Source organism: Peromyscus leucopus, chromosome 8b (assembly GCF_004664715.2).
Source record: "Peromyscus leucopus breed LL Stock chromosome 8b, UCI_PerLeu_2.1, whole genome shotgun sequence".
NCBI lineage: Eukaryota > Metazoa > Chordata > Mammalia > Rodentia > Cricetidae > Peromyscus > Peromyscus leucopus.
The window spans coordinates 92527263-92543295 of NC_051086.1; the positions used below are offsets into that span (position 1 = coordinate 92527263).

General features: G+C 47.1%; 2 protein-coding genes across 2 annotated transcripts; both read left to right on the forward strand.

The window, feature by feature from the left end:
* The first annotated feature begins 5240 nt into the window (after positions 1 to 5240).
* Positions 5241 to 6344, forward strand: LOC114706943 (keratin-associated protein 17-1). The gene has a single exon (XM_037201320.1). It carries the CDS (start codon positions 5649 to 5651, stop codon positions 5973 to 5975), a length of 327 nt encoding a protein of 108 aa, XP_037057215.1. The 5' UTR covers positions 5241 to 5648; the 3' UTR covers positions 5976 to 6344.
* A 6466-nt stretch (positions 6345 to 12810) lies between these two features.
* Positions 12811 to 14779, forward strand: LOC114706911 (keratin-associated protein 16-1). Its single transcript, XM_028889447.2, has one exon. It carries the CDS (start codon positions 12878 to 12880, stop codon positions 14411 to 14413), a length of 1536 nt encoding a protein of 511 aa, XP_028745280.2. The 5' UTR covers positions 12811 to 12877; the 3' UTR covers positions 14414 to 14779.
* Positions 14780 to 16033: the final 1254 nt, after the last annotated feature.

The window sequence follows — 16033 nt, forward strand, 5'->3', positions numbered from 1 at the left end:
GAAGAGAAACAGAGGAGGAGGAATGGATGGGGCAGGGGAGAGGGAAGGTGTGTGTGGGGAGGAACTTGGTAGAGGGGAAGGAGGAGAAACTTTGGTTGGGGTGTAAAAACAAACAAACAAGCAAGCAAGCAAGCAAGCAAGCAAGCAAGCAATCAATCAAAGAACTAGCTTTGAGGAGAATCACTCCCAGAGATCAGCATTCCCTTCTGGAGGGCAACATTTCAATGACCTTAGGACCCTACAAGGCCATACTTTTTTTTTTTTTCAAGACAGGGTTTCTCTGTGTAGCTTTGTGCCTTTCCTGGATCTCGCACTGTATACCAGGCTGGCCTCGAACTCACAAAGATCTGCCTGCCTCTGCCTCCCGAGTGCTGGGACTAAAGGTGTGCGCCACCACCGCCCGGCCAAGGCCACACTTCTTAAAGGTCCTACAATGTATCACATTACTAAGCTCCCAACACACAGACTAGGGGAACACACTTAAACCTTGTACAAATTGTAGTTAAGACTCTGAGAACGAATTACCTGTCACAAAGACAATGGGATAGAAGGATGTGTGTGCTGTGGATATTGCTGTTTTATGTCCCTCTCTCAAGTGCCGGGCTGGGGGCAGTGCTGTGCAGAGACATTTGACCAGGAAACAGAACATCTGGGGAGGAGTCCAATCTAGCATTAATGTGTCCCTCTGGACACCGGTATCATCTTCCCAAAAATGTGAATATTTTCAGGTTGTGTGTATAAGGGGTCCGACTAATGTTAAATTATGTCAGCATTTTGTAGCCAATTTGATAGTCTAACCCACCTTAGAAACTTTAAAGCATATGACTTCATAAATGCTTACATTCTGACTTAACACAAGACAGGGATGAATTTGGATATTTGTCTTATATAACTCCTAACTTAACTGAATGCTTAATTAAAAAAAAAAAATGAGCCGGGCGGTGGTGGCGCACGCCTTTAATCCCAGCACTTGGGAGGCAGAGGCAGGTGGATTTCTGTGAGTTCAAGGCCATCCTGGGCTACAGAGTGAGTTCCAGGAAAGGCACAAAGCTACACAGAGAAACACTGTCTCGAAAAAAAAAAAAAGTTAAAAAAAAATGGGAATGAAGCAGAGCAGTGGTTCTCAAACTGTGGGTCCAAACCCCTTGGGGGGGTGTCTAATGACCCTTTCACGGGGGTCCCATATCAGTATTCTATGTATCAGAAATTTACATTATGATTCACAACAGTAGCAAAATTACAGCTATGAAGTAGCAATAAAAATAATTTTATGGTTGGGGGTCACCACAACATGAAGAGCTGTATTGAAATAAAGAGTTGCAGCATTAGGAAAGTTGAGAGCTGCTGATGTAGAACATCTGCCAGGATGTGGCATTAGTAGTGTGGAACATCCCAGTATCATCCCAGGGAATCAAACGCTTTTGGGAAGTCACCACTCAAGGTAATTCTGATGTGATTCTGATGTGAGCCTTAGGAACTCAGGGTCCAGCGATGGTTCAGGGGTTCCTCATACCCCAGGCTTCCTATTGGGTCAAACACTGGGATCCACATCAGGTCCAAGTTGTGTATTTCCCATTCTTGTTCATCTTTTGCCCTGTCCTGAGCCTGCCTGCCTAGCCTTTCTTAGAGATGGCCTCCCTTTCAGCTCATCTCCAAAGGAAAGGGGAGGGGCTGTGTTATTTGGCCCAGATTCCCATCTGTACCCCTGTTCCCTTATGCTCCTGAGGTTGCAGCCCCTTGGCTCTGGGGTTGCCACCGTCTTCCCTAAACCATGGCAAGGTTCCAAGGTTCAAAGTGGAGACAGGAATGTTCACACATTTCAGAACTTGTCCTCGGAGCCTAATCTGTGAATGCTCATCTCTTCCCCAAAACATTTGATTCCCTGGGATGACACCGGGGTGTCTCACTCTAATGCCACATCCTGGCAGATGCTCTACATCATTCCCACTTTTTTTTTTCTTCTTGACACTAAGCATTCAATTAAGTTAAGAGTTCAATTCAGTAAGAAAAACCATGAGAAGAAATCAAATCTCAGGGAAGGTTTTAACTGAGGTTGGTTGCCTAGAAGCTGCATAACTACACAAAATCTGTAGCTATGCTGACGGCAGTTGAATCTTTCCACTTATTTAACATTCCAATTTTATTTTTTTATAGATTCACTTATTTTATGTATATGGTGTTTGGTCTGTGCTCATGTACCGGGTGCTCATTGAAGTCAGAAAAGGGTATTGGATCCTCTGGAACTGGAGTTGTAGATGGCTGTGAACTGCCATGTGGGTGCTGGGAACTAAAGCTGGGTTCTTTACCAGAGCAACCAGTGTTATTTATTTATTTATTTATTTATTTATTTATTTATTTATTTATTTATTATCTATCTATCTATTTTACATCGCAGCTACAGTTTCCTCTCTTATCCTCCCATCCCTCCCCATTTCCACTACCTCCACCACCAAATCCACTACCCTTCCATTTCTGTTCAGGAAAGGGCAAGTCTCCCATGGATATCAACAAAGCATGGCATATTAAGTTGTAGTAAGACTAAATACCTCCCCATGTATTAAGGCTGGCAAAGCAACACAGTATGAGGAATAGGGTCCCTAAGGCCAGTAAAAGAGTCAGAGACAGTTCCTGTTCCCATTGTTTGGAATCCCACAAAAAGACCAAGGTACACAACTGTAACATGTGTTCAGAAGGTCTAGGTCAGTCCCATGCAGGCTCCCTGGTTGTTGCTTCAGTCTCTGTGAGCCCCTATGAACCCAGGTTAGTTGATTCTGTGGATTTTCTTTTGGTGTCCTTGACCCCTCTGGCTCCTGGAATCCTTCCTCTTCCTCTTCTGCAGGATTCTCCAAGCTCCACCTAATGTTCAGCTCTGAGTCTCTGCATTTGTTTTGATCAGCTGCTGGATAAAGCCTCTCTGATGATAACTGGGCTAGGGAGCAATCTATGAGCATAAGAGAATACCATTAGGCATCATTACATTGACATCTTTTTTTTTCTCCAGCTGTGTTTGGTTCTATCCTAGGTCTCTGGATCATCCAGCCTGTGGGTCCTGGTGCTCCAGGCAGTGTCAGGGGTGGGCTCACTCTCCAGGAGTGCATATGGGTTTTAGACTGGACCTGTCATTGACTGGCTATTCCTTCAATCTCTAGGCTACCCTTACCGCAGGACAATCCATAGGCAAGTCAGATTGTAGGTCAAAGGTTATGTGGCTGGGTTGTTTTCGCACTCCTACTTGAAGTCTTGCCTGGTCACAGGAGATGGCCAGTTCACACTACATATCTCCTATTGCTAGGAGTCTTGGTTAGGGTCATCCTTGTAGATTTCTGGGAGGCTCTCTTGCACCAGGTTTTTACCTGCCCCTGAATGCCCCTCCCCCACTATTTCAGTCACCCCTGAACCTGATCGCTCATGTTCCCATCCCCACCCACCCACAGTCCACTCATGAAATCTATTCTGTTTCACTCCCCAGGGAGATCTGGATGTCCCCTATGATCCTCCTTGTTTCACTCTGGGTCTGTGGATTGTAGTGTAGTTATCCTTTATTTTACAGCTAATATCCATTTGTGAGTGAGTACATGCCAAGTTCATCTTTCTGGGTCTGAGTTACCTCATTCAAAATCAGATCTAAATAGAGAATTCTCAACAGGGGAATCTTGAATGGCCGAAAAACACTTGAAGAAATGTTCAGCATCCTTAGCCGTCAGGGAAATGCAAATCAAAAAGACTCTGAGATTCCATCTTATACCTGTCAGAATGGCTAAGATAGAAAACACAAGTGACAGCTCATGTTGGAGAGGATGTGGAGCAAGGGGAACATTCCTCCACTGCTGGTGGGAGTGCAAACTTGTACAGCTACTTTGGAAATCAATATGGCAGTTTCTCAGAAAACTGAGAATCAATCTACCACAAGACCCAGCTATACCACTTTTGTGTACCCAAAGGATGCTCGATCATACCACAAGGACATTTCCTCAACCGTGTTCATAGCAGCTTTATTTGTAAAAGCCAGAACCTGGAAACAACCTAGATGTCCCTCAAGCAAGGAACGGATAAAGAACATGTGATATATTTACACAGTAGAGGATTACTCAGCTGTTAAAAACAATGGCATTATGAAAATTTCAGGCAACCAATGTTTGTAAGTGCTGAGCCATCTCTCCAGCCCTTCAGTGTTCCAATTTTAATAAAGTGTTTTGGTTTTCGGTGATTGTCTCTCCCTTTCTCCCCCCTCCTTCCCTCCCTTTCTTCTTCCTCTTTCCTCATTTTTCTTCATTACTTCCTTTCTTCTTTCCTCTTCTCCTTCCTCCTTCCCTTCCTCCTTTTCTTCCTTCCTCTCGTTCCCTTTCCTCCCTTTTCCCTTCCTCCTTCACTTCCCCTTCCTTTACTTTCTCCTTTTTTCTTCCTTATTCTCTCTCCTTCCTTCATTCCTCCTCTCCTTTCCCATTTTCTGCCTTTACTTCCTCCCTCTTTCCTTTTTCTTTCTTCCCCACCTTCCTATTTTCTTCCTTTCTCCCTTTTTCCTTTCTTCCCACTTTCCATCTTTCCTCTCTTTTCTCCTGTTCATCTTTTCCACCCTTCTTACTTCTCTCTTCATTTCTCTCTCCCTCCCTCCTCTCCTTCCCTCTCTCCCTCCTTTTCTTCTCTCCCTCCTTCTTTCCCTCTCTTCCTCCTTCCTTTTCTCTTTCCCTCTCTCCCTCTTTCCTTCTTTCCTTCCCTCTCTCTTTCCTTCTCTCATTCCTCCTCTCTTTCCCTCTCTCATTTCCTCCTTCCCCTTCCTTCTTTCCTCCCCTCCTCATTTTCTTTCCTTACCTCATTTCTTTCTTTTCTCTCCCTGCCTCCTTCCCCTTCCTCATCTCCATCTTCCATTAAGGAAGATGGGGGCTGGGGGTAGCAGGTGCTGCTCCGAGCTCTTCCTGCCTGTGTAGAGAGAAGTGTGAATGTTCAGCCCATGGCAGCCCAGAGAGAATGTGGCTCCCCAGCCTTCTGCAGTTTTATGGTGAGTCTATCTGCATTTCACAAGTCAGTTATTACTCGTGATTGATGCTCACCTGCCAAGCCTAAACAAATGTGCAGCACACATCCACATACCTCACACAGACACAAATATTTGCTTTGCTCACATGGCTGGGGAGAGAATGCCATTCTACCTGGGAGGGGCCACAGCATCAGATCCTTGGCTGCAGCCTCCGTGTGGACAGAAGGCTCATATGTTCTTATTCTTCTAGTTCCTTAGGGTCAGCATCCATGAAAACAGGCTACATGGCCAGAGGAGTCTCCTTTTTGCTGTGAGAGAAGATTCGGGAGAGGAGCCAGAACAGATTCTTTGGCCAGCTTCTCCTTCCTCTCTCCAACCTGGCTAATGACAGGTCTTTTCCCAGATGTATTTTTACCCTCTGGACAAATAGCAGTTGGGACGAGTGGGGCTTTTTTTTTATGAGTTGAGGTACTCATGGCTGGAAAATAAACAGCCAGCTAATGAGACGTTCTTATGGAAACCAGCATAAATAATAACAAAGCAAACATCCTGTCCCCTGTGCCAACACCCCTGGGTGAGGGGATATAAAAGCTGCTGTCCAGCTGGCCACTGTCAGACCTAGGGGAAGTTCGGCCGCGTGTGTTCCTGACCTGCGACCTGACCGGCTGGGACCATGGGGTGCTGCCCGGGAGACTGCCTCAATTGCTGCTCCCAGGAACAAGATTGTTGTGAGGAGTGTTGCTGTCAACAGGGCTGCTGTGGTTGCTGCGGCTCCTGCTGCGGCTCCTGCTGCGGCTCCTGCTGTGGCTGCGGAGGCTCTGGCTGCGGATCTGGCTGCTGCGGGTCTGGCTGCGGGTCTAGCTGCTGTGGATCTGGCTGCGGGGGCTGCGGAGGCTGCGGGGGCTGTGGAGGCAGCTGCTGTGGTTCCGGGTGCTGTGGCTCCTCCGGGTGCTGTGGTCCAGTGTGCTGTCAGCCCACACCTGTGTGTGAAACGAAATGAAGACCTTCCCCCCTATAACTGAGGCAGTGTTGGGGACACCCTCTGCCTACTCCAGATGGAGACCTCCTCATCTCCGGACTCCTTCATACCTCCAAGACAGTGACCTGCCTCTCATGTTATTTCTGAGAGGAGAGCTTGCCCTGGTGTCTGAGGAATTCTGGACCAAAGAGCCATTTCCTGGCAAGAAATAAAAGCTGGGTTCCAATGAGGTGGTCACCAAGTTCAATGTTCCAGGCTTTGTTTGCATGGAGTCAAATGCCTTGCAGCTATGAGACATTCTCTTACTCTTTGGACCTGTTGGCTCACCCCAGCTTTCTGCTTCTCTGAAACATTGTCAATCTTTTAATAAATTCAAGCATGCTGGCTCCACCCTCTCAGTCCTCTGGCCTCTTCCTTCAACCCTCCCAGGGCCTACTAGGAAGATTTACGATGGCATCCACCTAGGGACTGCACAATACACTTGGCTGATCTTCTGTAGCAGGGTCCTGGGAGGCTAGTTAGAACTGTAGATTCTGGAGCCCTCCCTGAAACATAAGGGATGCTTTCAGGGTGTGGCCTGGGATCTGTGTTTTTAACAGGAACACAGGTAATTCTCTACCTGGCAGGTAGAGGTTTAGGTAGATTGTAGACAGAAGCCTCTGTGTGCAGTGTGAGTTTCACTTAGGGAGACTTTGACCAATACCTGGGTGTCACCATTAACTGTGGTATCCATCAGCTCTAGGACCTGGGATGCCTGAAGGCTGTGTTTCTAAAAGCTGCAAGGTAAATGCTGATTTTACTGTATTTAATTCTGCTCAGGATCCATGCCTATTTTCTGTTTTCTGGTTCTAGGGTAGTTTTGCAGAACTTCAGGCTTGGCCTGAATCTTGTGGCAAAGTCAGAGGAGGAGGCTTCGGTAAAAGAATGTTGGTGCTTTATTTTATTTATTTATTTATTTATTTATTTATTTATTTATTTATTTATTTTTTCAATGCTGGAGATTGAACTTAGAGCTTCAATTGCAGGCTAGGCAAAACCTCTACCCTTGGGCTGCATCCCAAGGCCCCCTTTTATTTTTTTGTTGTGAGACAGGCTCTCACTAAGTTGCCCTGGCTATCCTTAAACTTGTAATCCTCCTGCCTCAGACTACCATGTGGCTGGCATTATAAACCCATCCCAGGTTGGTTGTGAATGTCGGGGATTTCTGCAGCCAGACTGTGTAGATGCGCAGTTTCTGAAGATGTTAGTGTGGGGCTCAGATCCTCCTTCAGTCACATGTTCTGGTCCTGGCTTCCTCCTGAGGGGCAGGCTTTCTTTTTCGTGTCCTGGACCCAGTCGCAGTCACTCTACTGAGAGGAAGGGAAGGACACATGCACTGAAGGAGCCTCGCTGGGGAGTTCGAGCTCAAGTGCTAGTGGAGTCAACCCCTTGTTAAGAACCATTTCAAGCGACACATGGGTTAAATAAAATCCATTCTTGCACCGAGAGAATAGTATTTATTTCCACTTTTACAAAGGAAAGCGAGGGATGACAGGGTCTGACTATGTAGCCCTAGCAGGTCTGGGACTCCCTGTGTAGGTCAGGCTGGCCTTGAATTCGGATCTGCCTACCCCTGTCTCCTTAGTGCAGGGATTAAAGGTGTGCGCCACAATTCTTGGCCAGTAACATGTGTGTGTGTGTGTGTGTGTGTGTGTGTGTGTGTGTGTGTGTATGCATGTATATTCCTGACTATAAACAGGGTAATGATTCTTAAAAGGATTCACACCATAGGAACAAAGAGAGGAGAAGTAGCCAGCTGACTGCTCAGGTTTCTTTACTGACAAGTGTCTCAGGAAGCCCCCCCCCCAAGCATATTCACAAGCACAAGCGGGAGGCTGTTGCTTCTACTGTGTTGCCTTTATTATTTTTTTTCTGTTTCATTAAAAACAATCTCCCAAAACGTATTCTTTGAGAATTTCATAAGCTTCTATAGGTCAGTGTATTTTACTGCTATGTAACTTACATACTGTTAGATGCTACCACTGTGGTGCCCAGTCCCATGAGACCTGACCATTGCACATACTGTTCTTATGGCATCATTACTGCGTTCTGTTCATGGAAGGCTCCACCACTCTCCAAATTCCCTGGTTCCTTCTTTTAGTAGTTCACGCTCCTCAGCAGCAGCTATCAGCTCTTTATATTATGAGGCACTCTCCTGTGTCTACTATTTCATCAGGAAAGAAGTCATAAGGTGTGAATTCTTCTTCCTTAATGCAGTGGCTTTGGTACTCATTCAAATAGCCAGTATCCATAGTTTCTCTCTCTCTCTCTCTCTCTCTCTCTCTCTCTCTCTCTCTCTCTCTCTCTCCTCTCTCTCTCTCCATGTGCCATGCTCCTGTGTATGACTGCACATGTGTATGTGGGTATACATGCATATGTGGAGGTCAAAGGGCAGCCTTGGATACGTTCCTTGGGCACTGTTCATCTTTTCTCTTTTGAGTCAGGGTCTCTCACTGGTCTGAAACTCCTTAAGTAGGTAGACTGGGTGGCCAGTGAGTTCCAGGGATCCACCTCTCTCCACCCCCTTATCCCTGGGATTACAAGAGCTTTCTACTGGTGCCAGGCTTGTTTTTTAAAAACCGGGGTTCTGGGAATCAAACTCAGGTCCTTGTTCTTATGCAAGTACTCCACTGAGCTGGCTCTCAAAACCCTAGTTTTTTTCTTTTCTTTTTTTAAAAAATTGAATAGTATTTTATTTTATGGAAAGATGATATTAAAAATTCACCCATCAATTGAAAAGCACTTGGGTCATTTATCATTTTTGGTTGTTATAAATAAAGCTTCCAGGATCATACATGTATAAGTTTTCATATAAACACATGTTTTGATTTATTTTTGGAAAAATATCCAGGAATTGTACTTTTGTGGAAATGGCAATTGAATATTTAAACATGTAAGAAAATACCAAATTGCTGCAAAGTGGTTGTATCATTTTATATTCCAATTAGCCATGTCTGAGAGTTCCAGTTGCTCCATGCCCCTGCTAGCACTTGATATTATCAGTCTTTTTACTTTCAACCATCTCAGATGTATTTCTATAGCCAATTGCGCTTTCAATTTGGGGTTTTCTTATGGAAAGCAACTGTATTATTTCAGTCACTTTTTATGTATAACTGGCCTTTTAAAAACAGACTTTTCAGTCCCCAGTACAAGCTCACAGCTGCAGAAGGAATGGGACAATGAGACAAGCCTGCCTAAAGACCAACGGCTCGCACCGAGTCGCTGTGATTCAGAGCAACTGATCATTCCATTGCTCATAGCCATGGCACTTGGATGCCTGAGCAGAGGTGGTGATTTCGTTGAGTTACCTGCAAGGGTTACCCTTCTTAGCTGGACACAGAGGTTCTCATTTGTCCATTAATAAATGGTCATTGTGCACTGCTTATGTATCAGTCTCGACTCTGGGTGCCAGGCATGTGGCAGTGAATAGACAAAGTCCTTGCCCTTATGGCACCTGGATGATGCTAAAGGGTGAAGAATGCTTTGAAGATGAGTCAAGTAGGAATAGTCTACATGGTCAGGAAAGCTGCCACTTCATTTATAGGGGGGATTCATTGAGGAGATAATACCCCAGGATAAAGGACAATGCCCTCCCAGCCAGTTCTCACCAGAGAATTATGATGGTTTTTTGTTCCTTTGTTTTAGTTATCACCAAGTACAATGTCACCACTGGCTTAGCTGAGGAAGAGAAGCAGATGGAGAGGACCTATAAATGATAGGGAGTTGATGAGCTCTCTACCTCTCCCATCCCCCCAGCTCAAAAGGCTTGTCTCAAAGAATGGTGATCCCCTCTAGTTTCAACCATGGACACATCTAGATTCTTTTGCCATAAAACCTCTCCCACTGGTCTAGTCCAATGAGCTTCCAGGTCCAGGTTGTCACCAGGAGGCTTTTGGGTAATTACCCAGCCTCCTTATGGTTTCTCTGCCTATAAACTTGTCCTCTTTCTCCCATCCCCATAGGTAGAGATTTCTAAAATAGCAAACCCCTTACTTCCTTGATTAAATCCCCAAGTACCATTACTAAATCTAATTTCTTACTCAAGACCTTCTATAGCTTGGGCCCGTCGCTGTCTCTTCCTGTCTCCTGTGCTCTTCATCCCTACTGTTCCAAACTGTATTAACTGTCAGACTATTTCCCAAATGTATCCCGCTCTTGAGTCTTCGGTTTCCACAGACTGAGATTTTTTTATCATCCCTTGAGGATGCTAGTTGGCCATCTTATTACTTGAGGAAGCTTTCCTAACTTCCTAAAATCCATATGAAGATTTTTCTCCAGTACCCAAAGCTCTTGCATGTCCCTCAATTACAGTACTCATCACAATATGTTACAATTGCTCATGGGTGTGTAAATCTCTCTTTTAACCTGTACCTCATGACTGAAATTTCTGGTCATTCTTTCTGTATCACTCCCATGGGCCCCAGTGCTGTCCTAGTTGATGGAGAAACTGAGTGAATAATGACATATGTTAATGCATGAAGGGAGAGGTGAACGATGGTCAACCTTCCAGGGGAGGCTAAACTGCATGGATGATGAAAACACAGGCAAGATTGGCCACTCATTGGGCAAGAAGGCTTATCTTTGGTGCTTGGAAACCTGTGGTTCATTTCTCACCTCATCTCAAATAGCAGCAAGGAGGAGTCTTTTTCACAGTGCCTGAGGGACCAACCTGAAAAGCCACTTTTGTCCTTTCGCTTCATGGAGCCTGGAAGTATCGTCCTTTTAAAAAAATTAATATTTGCTCTTCCTGGAAGCGGCCTGAGGTGACCTGTGAAGATGGTTGGCTATTCTTTTGACCCAGAAAACACTACAAAAAAAAAAATCAGGCTAATCAAGTGGTTCAAACCTCTGTGTTCACTTTAAGAACACCCATGAAACTGTCCAGGCCATCAAAAGTGTGCATATCTGAAATGCCACCAGCTGGCATATTGGAGAGATGTCACTTTAAAGAAACACTGTGCTGGAGTCGGTAGGCGTGCCCAGGCCAAACAGTGGGGCTGGACGCAGGGTTGGTGTCCAAAAAAAAAAAAAAAAAAAAGAGTGCTGAGTTTAAAAATGCACAGAGCAGTGCTGAACTTATGGGTGTAGCTGTAGCTTCTCTAGTCATTGAACATATCCGGTGAACAAAGTAGCTGAGATATGCTGACACACTTAGAGAGCTCACGGCGGGATTAACCTGTACATGTGCTCCCCCTGTCACATTGAGAAGACCCTCACTGAAAAGGAACCAATTGTTCCCAAGCCGCAAGAGGAGGTTGCACGGAAGAAAAAGATCCCAGAAGAAATGGAAGAAACAAAAATTTATTGCACAGGAATAAATGCAGCAACAAAATAAGTGCAGATGAACGTCCAGACAACAATATTTGTACACGTCTTTATGTTGTGTGCATGTGGGGGGTATGCATGGAGCGTGGCATATGTGTGGAGGTCAGAGGACAGTTTTCAGGAGTGGGTTCTCTCCTTCTACCATGTGAGGCCCCAGAATCGAACTCAGGTTGTAAAGCTTGGTGATAGCCACCTTTACCCTCTAAGCCATCTTGCTGGTTCCAGTATCTTTCTTCTAAGAGCTCTCAAAATCTCTCAAAATGGGGTCTTTTCTGTGTGTAAGCTGGAACAGTGCCACCACCATACCCTGGTGTCTACCACACACCGGGAATGGGCACAACCACTCAGCCAGCATCTGAGACAAGGGCACTCTGGAGATACACCGAATGCTTGAGATACACATGGGAGGAGAAGATGGAGAATGTATGTCTAGCACTTTCCAGGGACAGATGGAACAAATGCTCGTGGGTAGGGAAGCTAATAGAAGAGGATGGGAGATGGCATCACTGCTTGAATCTATTATATGTGACACTGATGATGTCTGCTGAGAAAGTTCAGTTTTGGAGCAAGTGAGATGGCTCAGCAGGTAAAGGTACTTGTCACCAAGCCTGATGACCTGAGTTCAGTCCCCAGGATCCACGTGGTAGATGGCGAGGACTGGCTCTTGAATTGTCCTCTTACTTCCACAGGTGTGCATGGCATATGTATGCACACATGCATTGTAAATGAATTCATTTTTTTTTCCTATAAGAAATTTGAGCCAGGCAGCAGTGGCTCATGCCTTTGATCCCAGCACTGGGGAGGCAGAGACAGGTGGATCTCTGAGTTTGAGGCCAGCCTGCTTTACAGAGCGAGTTCCAGGACAGCCAGGGATACACAGAGAAACCCCATTGCGAGGGTTGGGGAAAGAAGTTGGGTTTGCTGGAAGCCTACATGGGGTGAGGACTGGAGCAACCTTCATCAAGTGACTTCACTTTTCTTTTCCTGTCCCCCCAGTTCTCCATCTGTCACTGGGGAGAATAATCTGAGCCTCAGAGGAAGGCTGTGGACCAGAGACCCTGACAGTTCAGTTTGGATGTCCCACCCACGACGGAGCTCCTCACTGTGCATCTCCAACCCTCCCTGGGTGCCTCTGCGAAGCTTATCGTGACAGTGTAGTAAGCCTGCTCCTGGCTTGTTTGCCTGTTACAGGGTAGGTGATCATACTCCTGTAGACATCTGAGCCTAACCGGGGAGTCGAAGTGGAAAGGCAGAAGGCAGCTAAATTATAAGCTTCTTTCTTCTTTCCTTCTTCATGATGCTAGGATATAGAGACCATCCACTGTGGAAGTGATGATGCTGATCCCAAGACTACCTGTAGCTTCCAGGACCCCATATTTAGCAAGTCAGTAAATAAACATCTTCTTTATGGGCAGGCAAACAACTTCTAGGTCAACAGACGATGGCATAATAAGAGGTTCCTCCAGAAACAGGGCCCAAACAATAACGAGGAAAAGAGGCAGGGGCCCCCCAAACAACATGCACCAGTGAGGGACTATATAAGGGAGGGCCTTGGAGAGATGTCACACTCAGGCAGCTACCTCCCAGCACTCACTAGAAGCAGAGGTACCTCCACCATGTCTGGCTGCTGCTGTTCTAGGAAATGCCCCTCCCTGCCAGCCGTCTCCCTCTGCTCTACTGAGGTGAGCTGTGGAGGACCCATCTGCCTACCGAGCTCCTGCCGGAGCCAGACATGGCAGCTGGTGACTTGTGAGGACAGCTGTGGCTCATCTGGCTGTGGCTCACAAGGCTGCCAGCCTTCGTGTTCCGTGAGCAGTTGCTGCCAGCCGGTGTGCTGCGAGGCCACCATCTGTGAGCCTTCTTGTTCCGTGAGCAGCTGTGCCCAGCCTGTGTGCTGCGAGGCCACTGTTTGCGAGCCTTCTTGCTCTGTGGGCAATTGCTGTCAACCTGTGTGCTGCGAGGCCACCATCTGCCAGCCTTCCTGCTCTATGAGTACCTGTGCTCAACCTGTGTGCTGTGAGGCCACCCTGTGCCAGCCTCCTTGTTCCGTGAGCAGCTGCCAGCCTGTGTGTTGTGAGACTACACCCTGCCAGCCAATCCTCTGCTTGCCCGCATCCTGCCAGCCACTGATCTGTGAGCCCAGCTGTTGCTCAGCTGTCTGCACAGTGCCTGCTTCCTGTCAACCAATGGTCTGTGAGCCCGTGGTCTGTGAGCCTGCTTGCTGTCAGCCAGTGTGCCCGACACCCAGCTGCTGTCCATCTGTCTGCTCTGCAGCCAGTAGCTGCCAGCCAGTCTGCTGTGGCTCCAGTGCCTGTGAGCCACCTTGCTCAGAGTCCAGTGCTTGTCAGCCAACTGCCTGTATGGCTCTGGTGTGTGAGCCTGTTTGTCTCCGTCCTGTCTGCTGTGTTCAGAGCCCTTGTGAGCCATCATGTGTCTCTAGCAGCTGCCAAGACTCCTCATGTTGTGTCTCTAGTATTTGCCAACCTGTCTGCCCTGAGCCCAGTCCTTGCCTACCGTCTGTGTGTGTGCCCAGCCCGTGCCAACCTTCCTGCTACATAGTCAAACGATGCCGTTCTGTCTGCTGCGAGCCTGTTTCCTGCCCATCTACCTCCTGCCAACCACTCTGCTGCCGACCGGGGTCCTCGGCATCTGCCGTCTGCCAACCAGCTTGCCCCCCTCGCACTTTCTACATACCCAGTTCCTGCAAGCAGCCTTGCAGTCCAGTTTCCTGCCGCCCCATCTGCCGCCCCATCTGCTCTGGGCCCATTACCTTCAGGCAGCCATACGTGACATCCATCACGTACCGCCCTGCCTGCTACCGCTCCTGCTATTCCATCCTGCGCCGCCCCACCTGCCTGGCTTCTTACTCTTACCGCCCTGTCTGCTCCCGCCAGCCTTGCACCGATTCTGACAACTCTAAACCTGAGTGCAAAAATTCGACTTCCAGCCAACCCAACTGTGCCGACTCAACACCCTGCAAGACAGAGGTCTCAGATGAGACTCCCTGCCAGCCCTCCGACATTAAACCCGCCAGCCCGATCACCCGTGAGGCTGCAGCTCCCCAGCCTGCGGCCAGCAAGCCTGCTGACCGTTGAGCCAGCCTCAGCTCACCAATTCCTGCCAAGCAACAGCCAAAAGCCATAGAGAAACCAGGAAAGCCCTGTGCACAGCTCATTATGACTTAGCTAGAATCTTTTCCTTCCTACACTGCCATCCACCACCTACTATGCTTCATAGAACTCATCAGAAGTGCCAACCTCCTAGGGGCCCCAGTGAAGGCCTCCTGCACCGAGAAAGGAACGGCCTTGTTTTCTGATGTCCTTACAAGGAGGAGAGCTGCTCTGCCACATCATTGGGCTCTTTGCTACTCAAGATGCTTTCTGTCCTCATGCATTGTGTTCCTTGGGGGCATCTTCGGCAAGATATATAATCGTGCAATAAAAGTAGCAAAGTTGAAGTGACACACTGTTCATGCTCTTCTTTTAACGTGACAGTCTCATCAGAGTCATGCTTCGGCTTGGAGAGAGGCTCTCCCCAGCCTCCTGTCCATCCTTCCTTCTATTCATCCATGCATGCCTCCATACACTCATCCTTCATCCATCCATCCATCTCACCATTCCTCCCTTCCTTCTTCCAAAATCTCTTCTTCTTTTTATTCACCTGTACCTTCATCCATCCATCCATCCATCCATCCATCTGTTCATTCATCCCACAATCCGTCTATTCCCTCCTTACCTCCATTCATTATTCCTTCCATGTATGTTTTCTCCCCTTTCTCCTCTTCTTCCCCTTTCCTTCCCTCTCTTTTCCCCTTCCTCCCTCCCTTTCTTCCATCTCTCTAAACCCCTCCTCTTCCTTTCCACTCCTCCCCTTCCCTTTAAAGATGTTATTGTTCTCTCTTTTCCTTCAATTATTTCTTCCTTCCCTCCATCCCTTCTTTCTTTTTCTTTCTTCCTTCCCTTTTAAAGCATCTATTGTTTACTAGCTTCTTTCTATTCCTCATTCTTTGCTTTCTTCCCTCCCTTCTTCCTTTCTATTCTTCCTCCCTTCATTCTTTACTTCCCACCTCTCTTCATTAATTCCCCCTCCCTTCAAAGTGTCCATTGTTCTCTCCCTTCCTTCTAGTCTTCCTTCCTTCCATCTTTCTCTGTCCCTCCTTTCCTTTCCTATCTTTCGTCCTCCCTTCTTTCTCTCCCCTGTTTTTCTCCCCTTACTCCCTTTATCTCTTTTTTCCATCTCTTTTTTCTTCCTTCGTGTCCTTATTTCCTTCTGTCCTCCCTTCTTTACTCCTTCCCTTCCTCCCTCCCTTCTTCTCTTCCTCCCTCCCTTCCAACCTACTTATCCTTCCAATCAGTGACCATTCTAGAACAGCTGCTAGTTAAGTGACAAGGATAGTGTTATGCTCTAGGAACGAAAGACAGAAGTCTCAGTGCCCAGTCTTTGGGCGATCACTCTGTGATGTGGTGACACACAGTGATGAGACAGTTATTATATTCCTTTATGCCAAGCAGAGGGCTCATATCCTGTGGTACAAGAAAGAATGAACCAGGTACAGAGAAGGAGGGGCTTTCTAGGAAGGAAAAGTACTTACAAAGGAATGAGGCTGGGAGCAAACTGCTCATGAGGTGACGCTTGGGCAGAGGTGTCCTCAGAGGAAAGATAAGCCCTGAGCCTGGGTAGCAGGCAATAATCTTCCCAGAGAGGTTCTTGTGTGC